This window comes from Sparus aurata, chromosome 1 (assembly GCF_900880675.1).
Source record: "Sparus aurata chromosome 1, fSpaAur1.1, whole genome shotgun sequence".
In the NCBI taxonomy this organism is placed as follows: domain Eukaryota; kingdom Metazoa; phylum Chordata; class Actinopteri; order Spariformes; family Sparidae; genus Sparus; species Sparus aurata.
In genome coordinates this window covers 4,527,780-4,554,913 of record NC_044187.1, presented here as the reverse complement: position 1 = coordinate 4,554,913, position 27,134 = coordinate 4,527,780, and the positions used below count along the sequence as shown (strand labels likewise).

Genomic DNA, 27,134 nt, shown 5'->3' with positions numbered 1-27,134 from the left:
ATGTATCAATTCATCAATAATAATGATCCAAGATAACAAAATGACACTGATATTAAGCCGCTCTCCATTATGAGTGTTTTTACTTTAAGAAGACCTACATTTATTTATTTATTTATTCATTTATTTATTTATTTGTGCTGACACTTTTGTATTTTCTATATTTAGTTTGTTTATTCTGTTTAAATGAGTAACCACTTCCTGCTTCTGTCTCCCTCCAGCAGAGTAGGTGGCGCTAGACTACCAGATTCACAACCGCTAATAACAACAACGAAGAAGAAAAAGACCGGAAGTTTTCATCGAGGCGTCGTTTTCAAAGCACCGTTAACGGCCGACTGTTGTCCTGGTGCTGCTGCGTTTGTGAAGCTTTAAACAAGACAACGCGACCACTGCTAACACACTTCACCGTCAGTGTCTCTTTAATGGAGTCTCTATAGAAGCTATCAGCCCTCTTGAAGGTGAGAAACAAACTCATTTAACGTCCGTTTCTAGCTAACACTGCTCATGTTTACTGCTTGTTTTGCTGCGATAGCGTTAGCCTAGCTTGCGTTGAGGACGGCATACCGAACCCCCTGCAAATCTCTGTCACTTTAAGATTGACCTGCTTGTTAACAAGTGTTAAACTGTCTTTATGAACTAAACGTTTAGGCTACTCGAAGTCTATAATCTACTGGTAAATTCGGCCCGTCGTGAGCCACAACTAGCTGATTTTATTTGTTATTTATTACATATAAAGTGCCAACATATTCGTATTCGTTGATTTGCACTTAATTGTCAGCTAATTAAAACAACAGCTCTGCAATGTATGCTACCTTCATGAAAGTTTAATATATTCAGACTGTTTAAGGAAGTGTTGAATCAACTTTATGGTCTTTTAGGAGGCGGTAGTTTGTTATTTGCTGTTTGAGTTTTAATGTCTCACAACTGAGAGGTGTTTATATTGTATGGCTAAAGGTTGACTGTTTGTAACACATATCTCTTTTGATATTGATTTTATCCAGTTGTTTATCTTGTGAACTTACTGAATCCAAACAATGCTAAATTGAGAATATACTACCCAGAATTAGTAAGGGTTACTGGGATATGGGTGCAAGTCAGATGAAATGTGTTGGCCAAAAATATTCACAAAACACAATAAGTGTAATTTTTACCAATGTGGTATCAAAATACTTAAGACTTAAAACAATAAAAATCACAAAGTACTTTACAGAATAAAAACAAATTGAGGACTTTATGTCATTAGTAGTCCGTCACCTCATTCCTTCTTTCCCCCCTTCAGGATTCCTGCTACCTCACTGACTGGAAACCAAAAAATACGATGGACAATCTAGATTTCACAGAGGAGGAAATCCAAAGACAGCTGGCGGTCATGGGCTACAGAAACATACCAGTTCACAAAGTGCATGAAGTCAAGCAAGGTTAGACCTTTAAACATGCATCTTCTCTCCCTCCACCCCAACCTTATCTTTGTTTTCAGCTTTATTTATAGCTTGTTAGAGACCATGATTGTAAATGTTGTGCATTCATGCTAAAATTACTTGTCAAAATATTATATCTCAACAAAGGACTGAAGAGCAGACAACATCAAGATTGGTGACTTTAATGTTTTAACTCGTCCTAAAGGATCACAGCCTCTCTTTGTGTTATGTCAGATGTTGATGAACTGATTCAGCGTGGTCGAGGGAGAAGCTTCGCCTCGCCCCCTCAGAGAAACGCCACCGAGTCTCAGACAGCCACCTCACGGCCGAGTCCTCCTGCCTACACCAAGGAGAAAGGTCAGGGACAAGTCTAACTGTGGGATTATAACAACTACATGTTTATAACATCTTTATCCAAAGAAAAGCACACCAGTCAAGTGCTGCAGTTTAAGATTCACCTGTATGTGATCTCTGTATGTGAATGATGTGTTTTTCTTCAGTTGGTCATCGCTACTTTGAAGACACTCGTGAAGGGTTTTACTTACACGCTGGACCGTGGGACTATGACAGAGAGGTGAGCGTTAACCACCAGGGCCTTAAGATAATGGTGCAGTGTTTTTAAGGATATATCACAATACACATTATTATTTATATGATATTTATCTTGATATTTTCAAATCTCCACTTTTCAACTGGACGAACAAATATGGAAACCGTCGGACTTTAATCTTAATCAGACACATGTTGATTAATTCTGTGTGTGATTTCACACAGTTGCCCACCACCAGTCAGCTCAGAGACTATAGACAGCAGCAGAGGAACTTCGACCCGTCCACTCAGCACTTGGTGGATCCAGTCGCTCTCAGCAGGCTGCAGGTGGAGCCGGATCAGGACGACACCCTCGACCCAACACTCACTGACAGCTACTCGTCCTCTGCTGACACGCAGGGCAGACGCTTCATCAAGAGGATAGTCCTGAGGTAATTCTAAAGAGTCTTCAGCTGTTGTTTCAATTTGAGTTGATCTTAAAGAGTTGAATGAAATATTGTTTCACTCATGAGTGGGCTATGAAAACAGACAAAACATCAATACAAGTATCTGCAATCAATGATCTGAATGTGTTTCAATCAAGTGCATGACAGTCAAACAAAGTAGTTTAGATGTTTCTGATTCAGCTTCAAAATGGCTCATCTGCAAAATTCAGTTACACAAAAACATTTACAGAGAAGAAGAAAAATAATCAGAGACTTGTGAGACTCAGGGGACGTGTTGATGTAATGTATTGATTAAAAACAATAGATTTTTAGTTATTTTCACAGGAAAAAACACTGATAATTTCTTCAGGGGCAAAAATATTGTACATTTAACGAGGTGTGCACTGATATGGATATTCTGGCCTGCAACAATCCTGTTGTTAAAATGACAATTTGGCAGATAACCGATACAATATTTTCCATTTTTGCTCTTGTTGTCATTTACTATCTGTTTTTTTGTCAAGAAAACATAGTTTTAAAGCCATTCAACCTATGTCAAAGCTTTTTTGTCGAAAGCTATTCCAATTAAAGTGATTTAAAAAACATTGTTCATTTTTGGTAGATCAAAATGAGTGAATAATTTGATTACATGATTGATCGAATGAAAGGTTTATTTCGAATATGTAAACAACAGACAAGAATAATAGTTCAAAAACAAATTAATATGTGTTTATAAAGCATAGCGACAGAATAATAGATGCTTGATGACTTTGTCATTGTGTCATTGTTTCTGTTAAATGCTGCTGAAATGAATCATGTCAACAAAGACACATTTAAACTGAAAACAACTGTCTTCAAAAGATAAATACACAAAAATTTTTGTTATTTTGTCATTAGTGGAGCTGGCCAAGAAAAGTCCTCTCTGTAAATGCTGAAACTGGACCTACATTCTTCATCATCTCTGCTGGAAATGTAACAATAATGGTGGTTTTTTTCTTTTCCCCCCTGCAGGAAACATAAAGGAAAAACTCTCATCTGTGATGAATCGTTCTACAGTGAAGACTCGGGTAATGAACACTTCTGTTTAGAGTTTTTGTTCTATAATTATTATTATCTTGATTTCAAGATCGCTTTTCAAAACTCAGGTTACAAAGTTCCTCACACAAGAACACCAACAATTACAGAATCATTACAGAATATGATTAAATGGAGACTTTAAGGTGGCAAAAGATTATTCATGGGAGGAGCACCAAAAAACTCCAGTAACAGTAATATAAAAAAAAAGTAATGAAGGAAAACTCAAAACAAAGAACAAGCTCCCTGATAATGTTGTAATGATACTGACTCAGTGTGCTGAAGTTGGAGATCCACCATTTCACACACCTGAATATAAACATATACTAATAAGTTACTTTAACTATTTATTTCACAGGATTTAGCTGAAGGTAAACAGGATATTATGTGCCTTTTCACATGAACCACAAAGTAACAAGTTAATAAAAGAAAAATCAGGTCAAAAGTTCATTTTAAATCTTTATCATCTGACGAGCAGCATAAAAACATGAAATAAGACGATGAACACAAACAGTCCTGGTGTCTGAGCATCTCATACTCTCTGTCACGTTTGTTTTAAATGGAAACCAGCTGTGAGATTAAATATTATGGAATTGAATAAAAACAGGGCGTGAACACACATCCAAACAGACGTAGTCCCTTCAGTCACCAGCAGCAGGAGCTGTTTGAGAAGAGGATGAAGCTCCTGGATATCAGCTTAATCCTCTTAGCTCGCTCCTTAAGCCCTCCGCCTCCACAGATCACTCACCTCAGCAGGAGAACAGGTCGCCACCATGTACAAAATGTACCACAAGTCAGTTTGTCGACGAGAGCGACGACGACAAGAATTCTCTCAACTCTTCTTTTTGGTCCGATGGAGAACGCGAGGAAGAGGAGGAGAAGGTGGAGGTTGAGCGAGTGATCAGTGAGGAAGAATCCAAACCTGCTGTCGCTGCTGAGGAGTCTCTGCAGGAGGCGTCAGGGGAGGAGAAGCCTGAACTGAAGGAGGACAACACCAGCGAGGAGAGTCTGGAAGGGGGAAGTGATGATGAGGATGATGATGAAGAAGAAGATGATGAAGAAGAAGAAGAAGAAGACGAAGGTGAAGTAGGAGAAACAGAAGAAGGAGAGGAAGGAGAAACAGAAGAAGGAGAAGTAGAAGGAGAGGAAGGAGAAACAGAAGAAGGAGAGGAAGGAGAAACAGAAGAAGGAGAGGAAGGAGAAGGAGAAGTAGAAGGAGAGGAAGGAGAAACAGAAGAAGGAGAGGAAGGAGAAACAGAAGAAGGAGAGGAAGGAGAAACAGAAGAAGGAGAGGAAGGAGAAACAGCAGGAGAGGAGGGAGAAACAGCAGGAGAGGAGGGAGAAGGAGAAGTAGAAGGAGAGGAAGGAGAAACAGAAGAAGGAGAGGAAGGAGATGTAGAAGGAGAGGCAGGAGAAACAGAAGGAGAGGAAGGAGAAACAGAAGAAGGAGAGGAAGGAGATGTAGAAGGAGAGGAAGGAGAAACAGAAGAAGGAGAGGAAGGAGATGTAGAAGGAGAGGCAGGAGAAACAGAAGGAGAGGAAGAAAAGGCAGAACAAGGACAAGCGGGAGAAGCAGAAGAATTGGAGGAGGATGAAGAAGAGGAAGATAAGAAAGTAGGAGAAGAAGAGGAAGAAGAAGAAGAAAACTGTAGCAGCAGTTGTGACAGTCCAGCACCAAGTCAGATGACCTCTGGCTACGGCACCTACAGACCGGAGGAGCAGGAGGGAGGAGACTACAGAGACGACCACACCATCACAGAGTTTGATCAGGACGAAGAGGACGATCGGTCACTCTGCAGCTTCAGCGGGTTCGACATCGAACCCACAGAGCTGGACTACAGCGGGACTCGTCCACTCAGTGTGTCAGAGGAGCCTGAAGCTGAAGCTAGTGTGATGTGTTGTGATGATGATGATGATGATGATGTTCTGCATGAAGAGGTGAACATCACACGCATGAAACCAGAAGACGATGAAGACCAGGCGGATGAGGAGAGATTTGTAGATCTACATGCAGCTTGTGAAAATGTGACCAATGCAACAGTGGAGGAACAACAGCACGTCGCTGTAGCTGAAGACAAACTCCTACTGGGTGAGAAACATTTGGAGGATGACTGTGTTGATGTTGAAGGGCTGAAACAATCTGAAAGAGCAGAAGAAGAAGAAGAAACGCAGGACCGTAAAGAACCAGAGAACAAAGTGGAGTCTGATCCAGACGAGTCTTCAAGCAACAAAGACATCAAGTTCATCGACTCCAAAGTGAAGTTCAGCCAGACGACGTTTGATAAGATGTGTGAGGAGTGGGAAGGAAACCTGCGACCGAAGAAGGGTAAAAAGCTTCCTGTCTCACTGTTTGAGATATTTATACTGTCTGTCTGTTTCACATTGTCATTATCAGGAAGTTAAACTGACAACAAGAATTTCTTTTTTCTTTCGATGTATTTATGAAGTGTCTTTGTGTGCCTGCCACCTTCACTGATCAGAGTCGACTAAGATCTTAATTCATGTACTATAACTTACTTCCTGGCTGTCGGTCAGGGCTGTGTGATGTTTCAAGGCTATAAACACAACACACTGTATGTTTCAATACTTTTAAATCTCCCTGAAAGCACTTCATACATGTTCAAACTGGACTACAAAATCAAATGTCCTCGACCTCGATATTGAGACAATGTATTTGGGGTGAGTGTTTGTACTTTCAACCTAAATCAGATTGTGAAGATTCAGTGAAGATTTTAGATTCAAAGGGTGTAAATAATGTCTTTTCAAATCAGTTGGGAATTGGTTGCTTCCAGTGACTAGAAATATACCAGGCGGAGAAGTTTTATGGTATTTTGTAGTTATTTAACATTTTGAATCATCTCCAGCTCCTTCAGTTGTTTAGGAGAAAGCTGCGAAGCTCCAGAAATGTTTTGTGTACTACGAAAACTTCACCCGATTGCGTGTGAGTGTTTCCAAAATCGAGACAATAATGAAGCTAATTCATCGTCAGAAGTAATCACGATAAACCAGCTCCTTCTAACTTCTAGGTTTAGCACGTCACACAAACATTTGAAGCAACTTTATGCCTGAAGTTTTGCTGGTCTGAGTCGTCTCACCTGCTGGAAAACTGATCTGGTTTAACTTTTGTTTGTATTAAAGAACAAATTCATTGATCTCTGAATGTGATGTGTGTGTGTACAGATGCAGCGAGCTGTCTGGAGGAGCGACTGGCGGACCTAAATTTGTCGCCGTCGGCTCAGCGCGACTTCGATGCGGAGAGCGAAGACGTGACCAGTCAGAGCGACACCCAGAGTTCAGAGTCAGACAGAGTCCCCATGAGCGCCTTTGAATCCTACATAAGAGGCATGGTGGGTAACGTAGTCTCCCAGAATGTTTGTGTCACAGTATGAAGAGGTTCAGGATGATTTAACGTGTTGGATTGTCACTAACAGTTATTAACTGTTGTTCCTTTCTGCACAGACTCGACCTCCAAGAGACGGTGACATCAAGCCCAAACAGAAGGCCTGTAAGTCAACACAGAGCTAATGTATCAGGTCCTTTTATTGTTTTAATGACACTGAACTGTTTTATAATTCATCCACAAATGTCTGTTTCAGTCATCAGACCAGTGATGAACCAGCAACAAAGAAAGAAGACGGACCCAGTGGCCAAGTGAGTTCAAATCAGATCCACAAAACACACAAACTTTTATCTTCCCAGGTTCACAGTCAGTCTGACAGTGGACATGTTTGGTTTCCTCGTCTCTGCAGGTATTTCCAGTATAAGCAGCTCTGGGACATGTTTAAACTTCCTGGAGAGCAGGACAGGAGAGCTGTCCGCCTGGAGATAAAGGTGGGAAAACTTCCTCAAGTGTCCAAATATTCACCTTGAAGCTCTTCTGTTAGAGTCGGCTGCAGTTGTACTTCATTATTCTCCAGTGTTCAGATTTGACACTGCTTCCTTCAGCTGTTGGACGTCTAGTCAGCCTCATTTGATATGCTGAACGTTTGTATTCAGCTGTTGCTTTTGTATGTTTTGCTTTAAATTGTTTTCCTTTTTGTTTTCAGGAGCGACTGGCCTACCAGCCTCCACCAGTAAGTACTCTCCCAAATATTCTCCTCAAGCCGTTTGCATCCTAATGTTTTATTAGACGGTTAAAAACACTTCCAACCTGCATAAACTGTTTGTTGTCCTTTAAGAACTTGTAATGAAAGATGTTTCAACAGCAACCCATGTTCACGTGTTGGTACAAATACAACTTTACAAGACTGAACTATCAATGCTGTCGTACTCATCTGTCTCTCAAACATCAGTCCGTATCTTTGAATCATTCATGTGTTTATGTAACACAAACGTCTCCCACTGTTTCTGTGGACTAAAGGCTCATTTATGTTCCTTTACGTTTGGAACATACAAATCTATTCTCAAACTACAGAACAGCCGCTGCCCTCACACTTCCATGTGTCCCTCACGTTGGTATGGATGTTAAAACAATACGACCACCAGAGGGCGCCGTTTTCTTTCATGACCGTTTAACTCTAACATCTAATTCCCGTCCAGTCTCCTTCCTAGCTGTTCTGTAACAACACACAGATGTGAATGATGTTCAGCACCTCTCTCCTCAAACAGCTCCACCTTTTTAAAACTACCTAATGTTTACAGATCTCTGCTCCATTAGTCTGTAACCATGAGCTTTCAGAAAACATACGTACGAAGAGCATAAATGAGCCTGAACACGTCTGACAGTTTTCAGCATGAACTCACATCACTGTTGAGGTCCGTTAACTCTTGTTTTGTTGTGTTGCAGCCGAAGCCTCGGAGAGTTTACCTGCCCAACACCTACATCGTGCCAACAGATAAGAGGCGCTCGGCGCTGCGCTGGGAGATCAGGAACGATCTGGCTCACGGACTCGTTCCCTACAAATACAGCCATCGGTTTTAGGCCTTTTGTTCTCCTCATGCCTTTTAGATAGCTTTTAATGAAACTTTGCAATGTTTTTTTTTTTTTTTAATCATTGGCATTATTTATTGATGACTTGTTTTTTAACATAATAAACACATAAAGAAAACATCTGTGTCACTGCAGTCAGTGAATATATTACAGCTGGGTCTGTGTCTCTACGGGAGGTCCTGAGTACGGCAGTTTGAACGGGTACAGCGGCGTGAAGCGCTCGTCGTGCCAGAGCAGCTTGTCTTCCAGAAACTTGATGGTGTCCAGCGTGAGGACGACCGCTTCATGTTTCAGCAGGCTGTGGACATTCAGACCTGACAGAGAAAAGACACGGCCGCTGGGCTGTTAGCAGGATTACACACAAAGGATACAGTGATCTTAAAATACGGTTCAGAAGTTTACGTTTACATTTCAAAAGGTAACCTTCCCAGCACTGGATGTCATTTATATGCATGACTACATTAGCTTGTTAGCTAATTTACCATTCTGACAAAAATATGGTTTATTGTATTAAACGTAACGTTGCTGTACAGCAGAGTGAGACGCTGCTGGAGCGGCAACAGGAACAACAATAACAGTTTGTTACATCACATTTTAGCGTCAACTTACCGATGGCCGGAATAATGTTGACCGTCTTTAAATCTGCTGTTGCCTCAAGGATGTTTTCAGGAATCTCTTCAGCTCTGAAAGCAACAAGAACGACTTCAGTACTGAGCGAACCGCAGAGGAAATATATGTTTCGTTTTTCATTGAAGTTGCACTCACACATCGACTATTAGCACCGACTGTCCCCAGTGTCTCTGTTTGATGAGCTCCAGCAGGTACCGAGAGTCAGGAGTGGGGATGTTCAGAGAGTCCACGATGTGAAGGTAGTCCTGAGAACAGACACAATATTCTGTTCAACATGTGGGTCAACACTTAAAGTCCAAACAAAAAAAGATTAGAGCTGAAACAATCACAAAAAATAAGCTGAAATAAGCTTCTGAAAAAAGAATTTTTCTGCTTTTCTTTGTCTGATCTGACAGTGAAATGATCAGATTTGGGATGTGGGCTTGGTTTTGTCTTACCTGAGCCATCTTGGAGCTCAGAGCCACTTTGAGTCCGAGCACTCGAACCTTCATGGGTAACATGTAGTAGTAACTGTTCGGTCCTCTGGGCCCGTGAGCCACGCCACCTGAGAGAAACACAGCAGCTGTCACACCTCTGACCTCCAACCTGTGAGTCAGTCTAGATCAAACCACTGAGGCTCAAACATCAGATCTGTGTCACAGATTTATGTCAATAAAACATTAGAAACACATGACTGAGGAGGAGTAGCTGAGCGCGGTCACCTCCTCTCCATAACGGCGATCTGATGCTTCCCTGACGCGCTCTTCCACTTCCTTTCTGTTTCCATGGTTTCCTGCCTCCGCCTCTGACCTCCGACCTGACCTTTGTGTTGGCGTGGCTCTGACGGATCAAAACAAATATCAGTCATGTGGTCAGCGTCTTCTGAAGCTGATCTCAGCCATGATTCTCACAGCTCATACTGACTGATGTCAAACAGTTTATCATTCAGAAAACACAGACTGTTTCATTGAACCTGGTGGCTTTCAGCCTACAGTGTAGTTTCAATAATCATGGTCCTACTTAATGTGAATTTTTTGTTTTGAAAATGTTTTGATTTTCTGCAGGGATGAACCCTAAACTACGGAAGCCCTGAAGGGCAAGTGGTTTTTCTGGTGATCCATTTTCTGCGTCTGATCTAAATTGTTTTATCTTTTGTGATTATGACCTGAGAACTGGTGAATAAAAACATTTAAACCAATGAAAAAGTGTTATTTTTGGTCATGTGTGAAATTGAGTTTGACCACAAGAGGCTGAAGTGCACCTCTACCTCATGTTTTCTTCCTGGAGAGTTTTAATTTCTCACAAGAGACATTTACTGTGTGTCAGCAGGTTTTTTTGGTCTTTTGGTGAAGAATGTGTTATAATTAGTGCTAAAACTGTTTTCCGTCTTCAAAAAATATGCAATTTCACATGACAAAAAAAAAAGTATGTGGAAAAGAAATTTCACCTTAAGAAAAAAAAGTTCACTTGGAAAAAATCTGAGAAAGTTTTTTTCCCAGATGTGAAAAAGTTTAGAAGAGTTTAGAGAGATTATTGTGGTGAAACGTCTCTTCAGGTCTCAAGTCATAAACACAGGAGAGAAAACAAGATGAGAGCACCAGAAGAAGAACTTCTTCACTCTGTACCAAACCAACAAGAAAACAAAATGACAGACTTACTAAACATAAGTGAATCTTTAACTCACAATTCTTTTGAAATTTCGCTGCCATGTTTCCACCGAATGGAGAATATCGAGCCTGAGAGGAGAGAAAACACACGACTGATCAACACTCCGATCGTTTCACACTTTCCTTTTGTGGCTGGATGTAAAGATTGTAGTTGGTGTTTTCACAGGATGAAGGTTCACCTGTTAACAGTATCACAGCTTCTACTTTGTTCAACTAAAGTTTATCAGTCTGCTGCCCCTTTTTTATTTTAAAGAAATGAACTTGGTGCCTAAACATCAGAGCTGATGAACGATGAGAGAGGACCATTTTCATATTGAAGCGTTTGAAAGGCATGAGCTCATCTTTACCTCGGAGGCACCGCAAAGACATCCGGGTGGAGCTGAGCCAAACCCACCGGCTCGCCGTCCAGACTCTCCAGGGTCTCCACCCACGTGTGGACGGGGCTCAGATGAGCGGGAACGACGGCATCGCACTTCCTTAGGACGGGCAGGGAGCAGTCTGCAGGAGGAGGAGGACGCTCTGCAGGAGGAGAGAGCAGTCAGCGACGGACAGCTTCCATATGATGAACAGTGGGATGAAAAGTGAGACACGGAGCAGAGAGGAATCTGTTGGCTGGGACACTTTCTTTTTACTTCTACAACATGTCAACTTTACAACAGCAGCAACATAAAACAACTGATCTCTGACTTACTTAATCTGGAAGGATCCACGAGGTTCGTAGGCAGCAGCAGATTTGGAGGCAGAGCGCTCTCACCAGAGAACGACGAGGCCAACTGAGAGAGAGACAGAGTGTCTGTTAGTGGAGCAGCTTCCATGTTGTCTTATTCTTCCATCTACAGCTGCACACGTCATAAAATAACAACACAGGTGGATCATAAGTGAGCGAAGCCTCACGTGATGATCATTTACGATGATTTCTTCTTTGTTGTGTCAAAAAATCAAATCCTCAAAATATTAAATTTACAATAACATGAAACAATTTAAAAGCTGTCGCCGTCAAATATTTTCTCTTGTACTTCATAACGGATTATAGCACTAAAACAATCATTTTTATTATATTAATCGAATGTAAGAAAGTTTCTGCAGCGATTTGACTTTATCATGAGGATCAATAATCACCATGATGATGATGATATATGTATATCTATCATCTTCGGCTTTCTCGCTACTTTTTAATAACCAGCATTTTTAACAAATCTACAAAGTGCTTCACAGGAAACAGAGAAAATGTTTATATAACAGAAGTAATAGTTAATAGATGGATTCATCTGGAGTTAAATTGATCTTGATTTGACCAAACTGTCAAACATGAGGCATTCTGAGGCTTAACTCTTATTCTTGATTCATATCCTCCCTTTAAAAACACTCAATAGACTCAGGTTTCATTTTAATCATTATCAGACATGTATGAGTTACATTTTGAGGTCATTGGTTGAAATAAATATCTGTATCAGCATCTTTATCAGACGGGTATATTGTCTGTCTAGTTACCTGAAAGCTACAGCTGTTTTATTCTGTATATTCACCTTCACCTTCCTTACAGAAGCCTTTAACTGGACTCATGAGTTCTGTCTGTCACCATGTTAATGTAACAGTGTGATGCTAATCCGCTGCATGCTAACTGTCACTCACCCTCTTAACGACTCCTCTGCCACAAACTACCACAGAACAACGAAACATGTCGGCGCAGCTTTCTTCCACACACTCACACACGTTCAGTTTAATCCTTAAATTATTTAAAATTCATATTATAAGCGGGATCGAAGCGTGTTGTCTGCACGAAAGGTCGCGGTGCTTTTTCCCTGTGGTGTGTTGACGCGTGTTGATGACGTAGCGCATCCAAACGTAATCGTTGCGCGACGGTTAGCAGCGGAAGTTCCCAATCTGTAGCAAGCTGTTAGCTGCAAAGATAGATACATAGATAGTTATATATACATTTATATGTATATATACATATTACATGTCAGGATGTGGTTATTATAGACACAGATTCAATATTTAACTGTAATTTATCATCATTTGTGGCAGCGTTACATACACTAGCAGCTGTAAACACTCATAAAAACATAACAAAAATACATCTGGTGGTTTGGTGCCAGAGTAGTTAACGTTTATAATAATTAGGGAACGTTACATACATTGTTTTTGGTACATATCTGTTTCCTGAATATATTCATATGTGTGTGAATGTGTAAATGAGAGACATTAACTTATAGCACTTTGTTGAAGGAGCTTTATAAAGTTCACTCCATTGACTTGCATCACTTCACGGGCCACATCCAATATGGCGGCAACATCAACATACGGTCCAGTGAGTCAATGTTGCGTCTATGTATATATGTCAATGCAAAGACATATATACATAGACGCACTGAGCAAAATTCACCTTAAAAATATTCTTACATTCTTACCTTGAAAAATGATTTCACCAAAAACATGTACATCACAAAAAAATTTATCTTGGAAAAAACTAAATTTATCTTGAAAATAAGTTGTACCTTGAAAAAAATCTTACCTTGCAAACAATTCCGGCTTAGAAAAATTAATCTTGCAAAAAAATGTTGCCCGAAAAATTAAATACACCTTAAAAAATTCTTACATTCTTACTAAAAAATGTTTACCTTGAAAAGAATTCTTACCTTGAAATAAATTACACCTCTAAAACATATTTTTAACTTCAAATAAACTTCCCCTCTAATAGAAATGTTTTCCTTGAAAAAAAATTCTTAACTTGAGAAAAGTTTTACATATAAAAAAAAAAATTCACCTTAAAAAATTCTTACAGTTTACCTTGAGGAAAAAAACATTTCTTTGAAAAACAAAATTCACCTTAAAAAACAACTTTCACCTGATAAAACCTTGAAATACACATATAAAACATTTTTGCCTGGGAAATAAATCTTATTTCAAAAAAAAATCTTAACTTCTTAATGTCTTGTGAGGAGTCGAAAACTGTTTAATGTGAGCAAGAAAGTATTGTTTTAAGAAAAACTGTAAAATGTGTTATGTGTTTACATTGTATCTATAATACCGCTCTAACATGTTAAAATAGAAAAACAACATTCAAATGAATATTTAAAACATTTAAAGACAAAGAGGCATTATGAGTCGTTATCTGCCTCTGAGTGTTGAATGTTCATGCTGTCAGGTGTCATTATTATTTATCTTAAATCCCCTGTTTTGAATGATGATTTGATAAAACAACTTTTCTTCTATAGGGAGACAAATACTGTTATATATATATTTTTTTGTAATGTTTATTTTCATACAATATAACAACAAAATTATACATGGTGTGTCTTTTGTAATCAATTTGGACAGCTTCATGGTCCCCTTAAAAATGGCCTAAGGCGCAAACAATTTTATTACTTTTTGTTATATTATTGCTCTAAAAAAACAAAGCAAAAATGGATGTAAAAAATATATAAACTTTACTATATACATCCCCAATGAATATAAAATAAAGTGGGTGTTTTCAAAAGTATATACACACAGTATGATAATATTTTAACATCCGGTTTACAATATATAACACAAAAACACCACAATAAACCACATAAATGATAAAACAGTTAACATCTTTTGATCGCACAATGATTCCCTAAAATCCACAAATAGGGAAAATGTGGGGGTTTTGGAGGTTTTTGGTCCATTACAACATTATTGCATAGAAATAATACCTCCTTTTCAGACACATATTGTACAGTACAAATACTTTAAATGACAAAATGTAGCAAAGCCTGAATATAAATATCAAAAAAGTGCAAGGATGCTGCATTGTAATGTAGGTTGCATAATTACAACTGAACAAGATGAACTTTATATACAACCTTAATGAGGCAGAAATTGACGTATTTTGCAAAATCACAATGAACAGCTTAAGTCACAATAAATACACGCAGTATAACAAGTACACTAGAACAAACATTTAGTACAGCTTATGGAAATATCAGTGGTTTGAAACCTACATGAGGTTGGAGAAAAAGAACGTTGAGCCCTTCTGGTCATTTGGAACTTCAAGGTCCATGTTTCTGGGATAAAAGCCAGGGCCCCCTGTGTTGTATTTACGGTTTGGACTTCTTTGATTTTGTGCTTGGTCTGGGAAAACGGTGACGTAGTACTCATCTGAATTGTCAGGTACTCTTATTCTTGGATCTTGAGAAAGATGTGACAAATGTGCATTAGGCACAGGCTGCCTTCTTTTCTGAGGCATCGCATATATGTCAGCATCACCAGAAGGAATACTTCTACTATGTCTGGGGTCCCTCACGTTAATATTAGCACCTGATGGGTAGCTTATCGGCCTGTAGTTGTGTGATGTCTGGGGGTCCACTCTCGAACCTCTGGCTCTGGCCACATGATCAATTCCTGTGAAATCATCGATGTTCAGATCAGAACGGTTGTAATCAATATCCTGGGGCACATGAGCAACCACCACAGGGTAGTGGGATGTTATTTTGGCCCTTGGTTGCTTTCTATCAGCCTGACGAAGCATGACATCTCTATCTATATCCAGGGCAGGCATTTTCATGTTGACCCCTGTGATATCTGATCTCCCATTCTTATAAGAAGGCCCTCTGAAATTTAGAGAAGGATCATCAATGTTGAGATCTGGATTTCTGAGATGCAGTTGTGGACTCCGCATTGCCACTTTTGGCATGCTGAGGTCCATGTTTGGAGCATTAACGTTTGGACCTGTGATATTTCCCTTCAACTGTGGTGATTTCATGTTAACGTCTGGCATACTTAAACCAGGACCTTTCAGGTGAGGCCCTGAAAGATTAATGTCTGGTGCTTTTATCTTGGGTCTAGAGAGACTGAGGTCTGGTGCATTTAAATCTGGCACTTTTCCTTTCAGACCATTTAGGTCTATATTTGGGATATTCAGATCAGGTCCCTGTAGGTCCCCATTTATGTCAACATTGGGGCCTTTTGGCATCTTAAATTGGGGAGTTTTGATTTTTGCATCAGGAAATCCAATATTGGCATCTGGAATGTTCATATCCAATTTGGGAGCTTTAAGGTCCATGTTTGGTAAGCCCAAATTAGGGCCATCGATTCCCCCTTTTATCTTTGGAGCTTTCAGGTCTGAATCTATGTTAAAATCCGGTAATTTGGCATCAAAGTCAGGTGACTTGAAGTCAAAGTTTGGGCCTTCTAACTTTGGGCTCGAAAATCCCACATCAGGCATTTTCAAATTTGGCTTTTTAAGTTTTGCTGATGGGCTTCCAAAGTCAACATTTGGCATCTCAAAGCCAGGTTTGGACCCTTTGAGGTTGACATTGGGTGCACTGATGTCAATGTCTGGGCCATCAAAATCGCCATCAATCTCAGGTCCTTTAAGGTTTGGTAGACTAACTTTAGGCATCTTTAATTTGGGCATCTTTAATTTTGTCTTGGGTGAACCAATGTTGACATCTGGAGTGTTCACATCTAACTTTGGAGCTCTGAGGTCCATGTTTGGTAAGTCCAAGTCAGGGGCATCAATGCCACCCTTTATCTTTGGAGCTTTCAGACTCAAATCTGGTGTCTTAAGATCTGCGTTCAAGTCCAAATTTCGTCCTTTTGGTAATGTACCTGAAAGATTGAATTTGGGCATTTTCAATTTGCCTGATGGAGCATTAACATCCCAGTCTGGAGCATGAAGTTCTGGTGCTTTTAGTTTACCTGATGGCATGTCTAAGTTGAGCTTTGGGGTGTTGAGGTCCAGTTTGGGACTTTTGAGATCAAGCTTTGGCATTTTTAAGTCTGGTGCATTTATACCACCACTGACACTTGGACCAGCAAAATCTAGGTCAGGTGTTTTGAGGTCCAGGTCAGGAGCATCTAACTTTGGGCCAGAAAGGCCAAGATTAGGCAGGTTCAAGTTTGGCTTCTTGAATTTTCCAGATGGCCCAGATATATCAACATCCGGCATGTCTAAATCAGCTTTAGGGGCTTTGAGATTGATGTTTGGTGCATTAATATCCATGTCTGGACCATCGAAACTGCCATCGATATCAGGTCCCTTCAGGCTTGGAAGACTAAATTTAGGCATTTTTAATTTGGGCATCTTGAATTTTGTCTTGGGTGAACCAATGTTGACATCTGGAGTGTTCACATCTAACTTTGGAGCTTTGAGGTCCATGTTTGGTAAGTCCAAGTCAGGGGCATCAATGCCACCTTTTATCTTTGGAGCTTTCAGATTCAAATCCGGTGTCTTAAGATCTGCGTTCATGTCCAAATTTGGTCCTTTAGGTAATGTACCTGAAAGGTTGAATTTAGGCATTTTTAATTTGCCTGATGGCGCATTAACATCCCAGTCTGGAGCGTGAAGCTCTGGCATTTTCAGTTTACCTGATGGCATATCTAAGTTGAGCTTTGGGGTATTGAGGTCCAGTTTGGGACTTTTGAGATCAAGCTTTGGCATATTTAAGTCTGGTGCATTTATACCACCACTGAGATTGGGACCAGAGATATCTAGGTCAGGTGTTTTGAGGTCGAGGTCAGGAGCATCTAACTTCGGACCAGAAAGCCCAAAGTCAGGCAGCTTCAAGTTTGGCTTTTTAAATTTTCCAGATGGCCCAGAAATATCCAAATCTGGCATTTCGAAATTAGGTTTAGGGGCTTTGAGATTGACGTTTGGTGCATTAATATCCATGTCTGGACCATCGAGGCTGCCATCGATATCAGGTTCTTTCAGGTTCAGACGACCAAATTTAGGCAACTTAAATTTGGGCATGTGGAAGTTTGCTTTGGGTGAACCAATGTTGACATCTGGAGTGTCCACATCTAACTTTGGAGCTTTCAGGTCCATGTTTGGTAAGTCCAAGTCAGGGGCATCAATGCCACCCTTTATCTTTGGAGCTTTCAGATTCAAATCTGGTGTCTTAAGATCTGCATTCAAGTCCAGATTTGGTCCTTTTGGTAATGTACCTGAAAGGTTGAATTTAGGCATTTTCAATTTGCCTGATGGCGCATTAACATCCCAGTCTGGAGCGTGAAGCTCTGGCATTTTCAGTTTACCTGATGGCATGTCTAAGTTGAGCTTTGGGGTATTGAGGTCCAGTTTGGGACTTTTGAGATCAAGCTTTGGCATGTTTAAGTCTGGTGCATTTATACCACCACTGAGATTGGGACCAGAGATATCTAGGTCAGGTGTTTTGAGGTCCAGGTTAGGAGCATCTAACTTTGGACCAGAAAGCTTCAAGTCAGGGAGGTTCAAGTTTGGCTTCTTGAATTTTCCAGATGGCCCAGAAATATCAACATCTGGCATGTCTATATCAGCATTAGGGGCTTTGAGATTGACATTCGGTACATTTAAATCAACATCTGGACCATCTAAGTTTCCACCAATCTTAGGTCCTTTTAGGCTTGGAAAATTAAATTTAGGCATCTTAAATTTGGGCATTTTGAATTTTGTCTTGGGTGAACCAATGTTGAGATCTGGTGTGTTCACATCTAACTTTGGAGCTTTGAGGTCCATGTTCGGTAAGTCCAAGTCAGGGGCATCAATGCCCCCCTTTATCTTTGGAGCTTTCAGACTCAAATCCGGGGACTTGAGATCTGCATTCAAGTCCAAATTTGGTCCTTTTGGTAATGTACCTGAGAGATTGAATTTGGGCATTTTCAATTTGCCTGATGGAGCTTTAACATCCCAGTCTGGAGCATGAAGTTCTGGTGCTTTTAGTTTACCTGATGGCATGTCTAAGTTGAGCTTTGGGGTATTGAGGTCCAGTTTGGGACTTTTGAGATCAAGCTTCGGCATGTTTAAGTCTGGTGCATTTATACCACCACTGAAATTGGGACCAGAGATATCTAGGTCAGGTCTTTTGAGGTTCAGGTCAGGGGCATCTAACTTCGGACCAGAAAGCCCAAAGTCAGGCAGGTTCAAGTTTGGCTTCTTGAATTTTCCAGATGGCCCAGAAATATCCAAATCTGGCATGTCTATATCAGCTTTAGGGGCTTTGAGATTGATGTTTGGTGCATTAATATCCATGTCTGGACCATCGAGGCTGCCATCGATATCAGGTCCTTTCAGGTTCAGACGACCAAATTTAGGCATCTTAAATTTGGGCATGTGGAAGTTTGTCTTGGGTGAACCAATGTTGACATCTGGAGTGTCCACATCTAACTTTGGAGCTTTCAGGTCCATGTTTGGTAAGTCCAAGTCAGGGGCATCAATGCCACCCTTTATCTTTGGAGCTTTCAGATTCAAATCTGGTGTCTTAAGATCTGCATTCAAGTCCAGATTTGGTCCTTTTGGTAATGTACCTGAAAGGTTGAATTTAGGCATTTTCAATTTGCCTGATGGCGCATTAACATCCCAGTCTGGAGCGTGAAGCTCTGGCATTTTCAGTTTACCTGATGGCATGTCTAAGTTGAGCTTTGGGGTATTGAGGTCCAGTTTGGGACTTTTGAGATCAAGCTTTGGCATGTTTAAGTCTGGTGCATTTATACCACCACTGAGATTGGGACCAGAGATATCTAGGTCAGGTGTTTTGAGGTCCAGGTTAGGAGCATCTAACTTTGGACCAGAAAGCCCAAAGTCAGGCAGGTTCAAGTTTGGCTTCTTGAATTTTCCAGATGGCCCAGAAATATCCAAATCTGGCATGTCTAAATCAGCTTTAGGGGCTTTGAGATTGATGTTTGGTGCATTAATATCCATGTCTGGACCATCGAGGCTGCCATCGATATCAGGTCCTTTCAGGTTCAGACGACCAAATTTAGGCATCTTAAATTTGGGCATGTGGAAGTTTGTCTTGGGTGAACCAATGTTGACATCTGGAGTGTCCACATCTAACTTTGGAGCTTTCAGGTCCATGTTTGGTAAGTCCAAGTCAGGGGCATCAATGCCACCCTTTATCTTTGGAGCTTTCAGATTCAAATCCGGTGTCTTAAGATCTGCATTCAAGTCCAGATTTGGTCCTTTTGGTAATGTACCTGAAAGGTTGAATTTAGGCATTTTCAATTTGCCTGATGGCGCATTAACATCCCAGTCTGGAGCGTGAAGCTCTGGCATTTTCAGTTTACCTGATGGCATGTCTAAGTTGAGCTTTGGGGTATTGAGGTCCAGTTTGGGACTTTTGAGATCAAGCTTTGGCATGTTTAAGTCTGGTGCATTTATACCACCACTGAGATTGGGACCAGAGATATCTAGGTCAGGTGTTTTGAGGTCCAGGTTAGGAGCATCTAACTTTGGACCAGAAAGCCCAAAGTCAGGCAGGTTCAAGTTTGGCTTCTTGAATTTTCCAGATGGCCCAGAAATATCCAAATCTGGCATGTCTAAATCAGCTTTAGGGGCTTTGAGATTGATGTTTGGTGCATTAATATCCATGTCTGGACCATCGAGGCTGCCATCGATCTCAGGTCCTTTCAGGTTCAGACGACCAAATTTAGGCATCTTAAATTTGGGCATGTGGAAGTTTGCTTTGGGTGAACCAATGTTGACATCTGGAGTGTTCACATCTAACTTTGGAGCTTTCAGGTTCACGTCTGGTAAGTCCAAGTCGGGGGCATCAATGCCACCCTTTATCTTTGGAGCTTTCAGATTCAAATCTGGTGTCTTAAGATCTGCATTCAAGTCCAAATTTCGTCCTTTTGGTAATGTACCTGAAAGATTGAATTTGGGCATTTCCAATTTGCCTGATGGAGCATTAACATCCCAGTCTGGAGCATGAAGTTCTGGTGCTTTCAGTTTACCTGATGGCATGTCTAAGTTGAGCTTTGGGGTATTGAGGTCCAGTTTGGGACTTTTGAGATCAAGCTTTGGCATCTTTAAGTCTGGTGCATTTATACCACCACTGAGATTGGGACCAGAGATATCTAGGTCAGGTCTTTTGAGGTCCAGGTCAGGAGCATCTAACTTCGGACCAGAAAGCCTCAAGTCAGGCAGGTTCAAGTTTGGCTTCTTGAATTTTCCAAATGGCCCAGAAATATCAGCATCTGGCATGTCTAAATCAGCTTTAGGGGCTTTGAGATTGACATTTGGTGTATTGATATCCATGTCTGGACCATCGAAATCGCCATCGATATCAGGTCCTTTCAGGTTTGGATGACCAAATTTAGGCAACTTAAATTTGGGCATGTGGAAGTTTGCTTTGGGTGAACCAATGTTGACATCTGGAGTGTTCACATCTAACTTTGGAGCTTTGAGGTCCATGTTTGGTAAGTCCAAGTCAGGGGCATCAATGCCACCCTTTATGTTTGGAGCTTTCAGAGTTAGGTCAGGTGTTTTCATCCCTGCATTGATATCCACATCTTTCCTCTTTGGTAATGTGCCAAAGAGCTTAAATTTTGGCTTTTTAAGCTCGGCAGAGGGAGCTTGCATGTCCAATTTACCAGAGGGCATATTAATATCCACATCTGGGGTATCAAGGTCAAGCTTCATGTTTTTGGGATCAAAACCAGGCAAACTGATATCCCCTTTAAACTGGGGAGTGGACACATCCATGTCTGGAGTTTTTAGGTCATATTCAGGGCCTTTAACTTTAGGCCGAGATAGCCCAAAGCCGGGCATTTTTAATTTTCCAGATGGAAAATCCACATTTGGATCTGAAATGCCAGCTTTGAGATCTGGTGCTGTCAACTGCATATCTGGTGCTGCTAAATCTCCCTTAAAATGTGGAACTTGAATTTCTGGTAAATCAAAATTGGGCATTTTAAACTTGGGAGCCCTGTATTGTCCAGATGCACCTCGAATGTCAACCGATGGAGTGTCAACAGCTAAGTCAGGGGACTTCCCAGAAAGCCTGAGATTGGGTGATGCTGTGTAATTTGAAGGATCGTCCACATTTAGAGCTGGGTTTTTCAGTTTCTTGGAATACTTGAAATCAGTAGTGTTGACACTTGGACCGTCTGGTAATGTTCCAGACAGATGAAAGTCTGGAGTGGTAAGCTGTGGACCGTCAGCATCAACTTTCAGTCTTGGTGCCTGAGCTCCCATGACAGAAGTCCCATTTAAGCCAAGACCCATTGGTGGAAGGTTCAGATTGCCACCATATTGTAACTCCCCGGCATCATTGTATTCTGAATCAGAATTAATGTCTGTGTTCAAAGTCTTGCTTTTAAGAAGTCCAAAGTCAACTCCGCGGCGAGGCAACCGCATGTTGTGTTTGAGGGTGGCTGACTTGCCGGCAATCTCCCCATTAAAACTGCTTTCTTCACCATGCAATTCACCCCTCATGAACTTCTTGATTTTGGCGTTGTAGAGTTTGTTGTAGGAATCCTTCAGCATCTGGAAATATAAACCACAACTTGGTGATTAGAATGTAACCGTAGTATCAAGGTTGGTTGTAAGTATTGTCTAGCGGTTGGGGTGGGGATCAATATTAGCAGTGTTTACATGAAAATCAATGTGTATACAGATTGCAGCACGAGAGCAGCTCTTCGTTGCAAAAGCTTTTAACATGAAAACCAAATAGGAACTTTGCAATGCAATATGCATTTCAAACATTACAACAAATATGTGTGGGGTTTGTTGTGGACCAGAAAAAGAAGAAGGTACAAGAAAATTATCATTAACTAATTGATCAGTTTAGTGTGACTTGATAATATCTGTATTCCACCTACTGTCTCAGGACTTTTGGCAGCCTCGACAAGATTTCCAACACTCTTGCTCCGGTTGTTCTTCGTGAGGACTTGAATCTTGTCATCATACGGCTCCATCAGCTTCAGTACGTTCAGGACCTCGTCCTTTGATAGATTATTGAAATTGATTGTTGCCCCCAAAACTTCATCTCCTGAAAAAGAAAAAGGGCACTGAGATCAGGGTTTCCGGGTCAAATTGTCTTAGTATTGTGTTGGACAGAATATTGAATGGTGTATACTGTATTCTGTTGTGTGCAGAAGAAGAGAAAGAAAAGAGAAAGAAACAGTCGAAGGCAATACATAAAAGAAAGAAAAAGCTTCAGCAGAATGCCGAGGGTTATTATACCGTACCTTCCCTCAGTCCCTGATTGGCTGAGTCACTGCTGTTGATGCTGGATACAACTACCCTGCCCTGCTCTGATTGCTCCAGGGTCAAGGCATCAGAAAGACTTCTTCCTCTGTGGTGTGCCATCTGCAAACAAAGACATTTCACTGTCAAAGTGGTGAAAACAGAGGCACATCTCAACAGGAAGCATTTTAATACAAAATTAAAACTGTGTCGACATTTCATACCGTGATCCTTGTGCTTCTGTCACAATGGCATCAAAAAATTTCCTTTGACTAAACCTAGAAAAGAAAAGAAAGTGTTTAGTAAACAGATTCATCAATTATAAAAGCATGATATACAGCAGTTCTTTGCACATGTTGAGCAGCTTTTGAATATGCATATATTAAACTGTGACAGTTGTGCATGAGTCCTGAGAGACAGGTTCAGATGAGTGACCCACAGGTGACTCATGAGGTGCATCTCTCAGGTATTTGAGTTATGGCCTCTGAGCTCTTGGGCAACAATCGAGGAAAACCAGGAACAGGTTTATCCAGAGTACAGGGAACTGTCGGGTGTTTCCTTTTTAGTAAGAACACAATGTCAAAAGTGACCACACCCACTACTTTGTGGTAATCGACTGGATTCAGACACAAATATGTTCTATCAAGATCGTGTTAGATGATGTGCAGAGATGAGCTGGATGAATGAAACTGTGCTTTATTCTGAATGACCACCTGACTGCAGTTTATACAAGTCCACACATCGAAAGTAAAAGTATGTAAATTAGGAGACAAAAAAAATGTTAGCTTAAAGGAACAGTTCACCAAAAACTGAAAATCCAGTCATGATCTCGTCCCCCCCATGCTGATATAAAGTCAGGTGAAGTTTTGTAGTCCACAAAACATTTCTGGAGCTTCACAGTAAAACAGTGTCGCAGCATTTATGTTGAAATCATGAAACGGCTCCATACAGCTTCTCCAGTGTAATCCCACTTCAGACGGGTGCGCGCTAACACTTTTAACTTAGCAGCTACAGTGAAGATTTCAGGTAAGAAAAGCGTGTCAGTAACATTTTTAATCAAATTGATTTGGGAAAACATCATCCGCCTTCCGATCAGCACAGAGGAGGAGATAATGACAGGATTTTCAGTTTGAGGTGAATTGTTTCTTTAATGTTCACATTCATCTATAAAAAAACACAGAATTTCTCCTCCATTCATGCAGCATCACTATGCCATGTGATGCAACATCATGTAGAAATTGGCATTTGGTGCAATCTGGTAAAGTTTCTGAGTGCGACACCACTTCATACATACAAACCGCTGGTCTGTAACAGTTTGTCAGACGTAAGACGTAGCTGATAACTACAAACAAAAATCATTATGTCATAACAATGTGATGTGTTGAAAACTTGTATCCTGAAGTAAACATGTGTGTAACTCTGTGATATCCTTCATAGTCATCACCCTGATACAAGACACCGTACCATCAATGTGATTCTGAAGCTGTTAGTTTAAGGTTAAAAAGTAACAAAATGTTGCTTTAAATCAGATTATAGTCGAATATAGAGCACAATTTTTTTGAAACATATGTTGTCCGGCGTTTAAAATGTCAAACAGGGAATGAACGTAAGCCACAAAATCTCCACAAGACATTTAAATATACAACAATGACATATTTAATCAATCAAAACCTGATTTATGTTGTAAAATGGTCCCAAATCATTTACTGTTTGTGTTTCAGTCACATTTTTGGCGTTTGGTTCGACTCCAAAGGAAACCGTTAATTTACTACTTGAAAAGTTACACATTAAACACTTTACACATGAGTCAAAGTGCACGAGCCTGCAGGTATAAAAGGGAAATGCTCAGTCAAATAGAGCTGAAAATGCTTCTCAGGTAATTTTTGTTTCAGTAGCAACACATCAGTGTTACAATTATAGTCTGTAATTATAGTAATAATAATAATAATAGGATACACACATCGGTGTGTAAGCAATGCAAGTCCATTGAAATGAGAAAAGACTTATTTCTGATAGTGAACAAACAGAAAGCTAGAAGGAACTTTGTGCAAAAAAAAAAAACGTAAAGATTTTTCATAGAAACATGTTGAACAAGAGAGTTCATGTTAGCACTTAATGAAAACCAGCATTACTAAAGGGTAAATGTATAGTTAATTCAGCTTTAGTCATTATTTATTTAATCATATTTAGCAACTGTTTCTTGTGAATTTGCAACAGAAGTTAATAAAACCTCACAGTTAAATTAACTATAAATCAACCTTTTCTTAATGATGGTTATCATAACAGATACCAAGTCTTGACAGAAACTACCTGGATGAGGCCCCTGAAACTCAGCACCCGCCACCTTCAGGAGCAGAGCCCACACAGAATGAATCCCACAGCTGGAAATAAAACGCATAAATCAAACTGACCTCGGGGTCCATCAGGCAGCTGTTCTGACCTCCGTGTTGTTGAAGTTGTGTCGCAGAGTTCCAGTTCAGAGTTCGGTCAGTGCATGCTGTTTGCTCTGCAGGCTGCGACTGAGGAGAGGCGCGCCGCTCAGGTGGATGAATACTTGACTCCAAGCAGACAAACGGGTTCCACCTTTAAACGTCCCACCTCCATCAACTGTCAAGACATAAACACACACACACGCAGTCACATCACACACCCTGCTGCTAACACACCCTGACTACCACACGCCCGCAGCTCATATGCATGCAAACACAAACACACACCTCCAGAGGCAAGAACACATCTCCAGTCTCTGACATGCTTCTCCTCAGACGTCAACATCGTTTCCCACGTGAACACATATGCAGTCTAAGTACACACACCCACTCATGGATATATGTATGTATGTGCATGTGTATGTGTAGTAAACCCAGGATTAAACTCAGGACCTTGACTTTCAGGAACCGAGACAGAGCAAAACAAACATGGAACAAACACTCCCCGAAATAACATGAGAAGTTTGTTAACATGAGAAAAATGCTGACCTGAGCCAAGGGAGCGGCAGGCGTTCACTGCGTGAGTCACTCTGATTACAGTCGCCTGTTGGCCACAGAGACGGCGGTCTGTGTGAATCTGGGTGGAAAAGAAAAGAGCGATTCAGCGGCATTCACACAGTCATTATGTAATTGTACCTGGAAGGCTGCGGCTCTGACGTTAGATAACAACTGTGTTCTCAGGCAAACCTGCAGAAATAAAACACCAAAGTTTATTATAAACAAATGATTTATTATAGCTTAATCCCAACAGAGTGCTTCATAAACGGAAAAATAAAACAAATCCTTCCCAAATGATTTGACATTTAGATGTTAATATTTTAAACATATCAACACATCAAGTCCAGCAGATCAAGTTCCGTTCAGTGGCTCAGATGTTGTTTAATGCATGTTTTATACCGCTGTTATATTCAAAGATAGAGACTATTTGTTCTTTAAATCCATATCTGACATTACAGCTGCAATAATTAATTAATCAAAACATCTATTTTGATAATCCATCAATTGTTTGCATCAAAGTTTTCAAGCAAAAAGACAAAATATTTTCTGGTTTCAGGTTTGCAAAAATGAGTTTTTGCTTCATTTAACATCACATACAGTGAGTGGCATTTTCGTTTTTTCCTTAAGTTATACCAAAACTAATGTTGTCAGGACATCAGGATTATTGAGGCCAAACGCATTAAAGATTTTCTGTAGACATCACAAGAATATCATCATTCAAATGTTCAGCTTTTAGCTCCAACACTGGCGAGCTAACTTGTGTCTTGCTTTCATCTGTCCTCTCCTTTCGAATATTTAGACATCTTTTAAATTAGAAAAATGCAAAGGGTTCATGCAGCTATGAGGTTGTCTGAAAAAATACATTTTCCAAACAGCAGATACTCAAACTAAATAACTGTGGAATAGTTCCCAGTGAATAGCTTGTTGTGCTTTACATTCCCATCCCTGCTAGTTACTGTGTCTTGTTCTTCTTCTCTTTCTGTATTATGATGGGTGGCAACCAGCATTAAAAGGTGCAATATATAAGAACTGCTAACTGTATTCTGTTGATACATCCATGATTGTAGCTACTATTAGTTTGTTAGCTTAGATAGCTGTGCAGCTAGCCCGACTCTGCAGCATTTACACTGCAGGGGAAAACGAGGTTTTCAGGCCTGAGGCTGGCTGGTTAGCATGCTAGCATGTCTGCAAGACAATAAACAGAAGTCTTCTATTCTGTTCACGTACATATTACACATTTAAGACGTATAACAAATATTATGACAAAGCAAAACAGAACGGATGAACAGAAATTACAACCACAAACACACATTCACAGAAAAAGACCGATAATCAATTCTGAAATCATCTTTTCTGGTTATAAAAAGTCCTTGTACTTCTTAATTACAAAAACACACACTTAATAAAAATATAATTTGGTTTGATGAACAAAATAGGAAACAAAAAACAAAAACATAATCCAGGCTTTAAATTCAAAACTTCTGACTTTGTGATTTTTTGCAATAATGTACTAATGAACAGCTCTGAACATTCATTAGAATATCGTATTGATTAAAAACAG

The 27,134-nt window shown here is 40.3% G+C and overlaps 3 protein-coding genes across 4 annotated transcripts; 1 reads left to right on the top strand and 2 right to left on the bottom strand.

Moving 5' to 3' along the window:
• The first annotated feature begins 289 nt into the window (after positions 1 to 289).
• hyls1 (HYLS1 centriolar and ciliogenesis associated) lies at positions 290 to 8,511 on the top strand. 2 transcript variants are annotated; one of them, XM_030434574.1, is made up of 12 exons: positions 290 to 455; positions 1,277 to 1,415; positions 1,650 to 1,772; positions 1,916 to 1,989; positions 2,190 to 2,395; positions 3,401 to 3,456; positions 6,644 to 6,810; positions 6,923 to 6,968; positions 7,060 to 7,114; positions 7,213 to 7,294; positions 7,510 to 7,536; positions 8,250 to 8,511. In XM_030434574.1, exons 2-12 carry the CDS (start codon positions 1,316 to 1,318, stop codon positions 8,382 to 8,384), a joined length of 1,071 nt encoding a protein of 356 aa, XP_030290434.1. In that variant the 5' UTR covers positions 290 to 455; positions 1,277 to 1,315; the 3' UTR covers positions 8,385 to 8,511. The 2 variants fall into 2 exon arrangements, with proteins under 2 accessions (XP_030290434.1, XP_030290444.1); XM_030434584.1 differs by lacking the exon at positions 290 to 455 and having other exon boundaries at positions 1,621 to 1,772.
• On the bottom strand, positions 8,449 to 12,349 carry mrpl4 (mitochondrial ribosomal protein L4). The gene is made up of 9 exons (XM_030434596.1): positions 12,302 to 12,349; positions 11,361 to 11,442; positions 11,017 to 11,188; positions 10,687 to 10,738; positions 9,725 to 9,842; positions 9,461 to 9,567; positions 9,159 to 9,268; positions 9,003 to 9,076; positions 8,449 to 8,707 (listed from the first exon to the last, which is right to left on the bottom strand). Exons 1-9 carry the CDS (start codon positions 12,347 to 12,349, stop codon positions 8,541 to 8,543), a joined length of 930 nt encoding a protein of 309 aa, XP_030290456.1. The 3' UTR covers positions 8,449 to 8,540.
• Positions 12,350 to 13,913: 1,564 nt separating this feature from the next.
• On the bottom strand, positions 13,914 to 25,678 carry LOC115584382 (neuroblast differentiation-associated protein AHNAK). The gene is made up of 6 exons (XM_030421768.1): positions 25,565 to 25,678; positions 24,998 to 25,193; positions 22,811 to 22,864; positions 22,589 to 22,709; positions 22,220 to 22,389; positions 13,914 to 21,884 (listed from the first exon to the last, which is right to left on the bottom strand). Exons 4-6 carry the CDS (start codon positions 22,707 to 22,709, stop codon positions 14,634 to 14,636), a joined length of 7,542 nt encoding a protein of 2,513 aa, XP_030277628.1. The 5' UTR covers positions 22,811 to 22,864; positions 24,998 to 25,193; positions 25,565 to 25,678; the 3' UTR covers positions 13,914 to 14,633.
• Positions 25,679 to 27,134: the final 1,456 nt, after the last annotated feature.

Coding starts and splice junctions, on each gene's coding strand:
- hyls1 (XM_030434574.1), top strand. CDS start 1,316: ATGGACAATCTAGATTTCACAGAGGAGGAAATCCAAAGACAGCTGGCG. Junction 1,990..2,189: donor CGTGGGACTATGACAGAGAG/GTGAGCGTTAAC, acceptor GATTTCACACAG/TTGCCCACCACCAGTCAGCT. Junction 2,396..3,400: donor ATCAAGAGGATAGTCCTGAG/GTAATTCTAAAG, acceptor TCCCCCCTGCAG/GAAACATAAAGGAAAAACTC.
- LOC115584382 (XM_030421768.1), bottom strand. CDS start 22,709: ATGGCACACCACAGAGGAAGAAGTCTTTCTGATGCCTTGACCCTGGAG. Junction 22,390..22,588: donor CAATCAGGGACTGAGGGAAG/GTACGGTATAAT, acceptor TTTCTTTTTCAG/GAGATGAAGTTTTGGGGGCA. Junction 21,885..22,219: donor CTGCCAAAAGTCCTGAGACA/GTAGGTGGAATA, acceptor TTATATTTCCAG/ATGCTGAAGGATTCCTACAA.
- mrpl4 (XM_030434596.1), bottom strand. CDS start 12,349: ATGTTTCGTTGTTCTGTGGTAGTTTGTGGCAGAGGAGTCGTTAAGAGG. Junction 10,739..11,016: donor GTCTTTGCGGTGCCTCCGAG/GTAAAGATGAGC, acceptor CTCTCCTCTCAG/GCTCGATATTCTCCATTCGG. Junction 9,568..9,724: donor ATCGCCGTTATGGAGAGGAG/GTGACCGCGCTC, acceptor TGTTTCTCTCAG/GTGGCGTGGCTCACGGGCCC.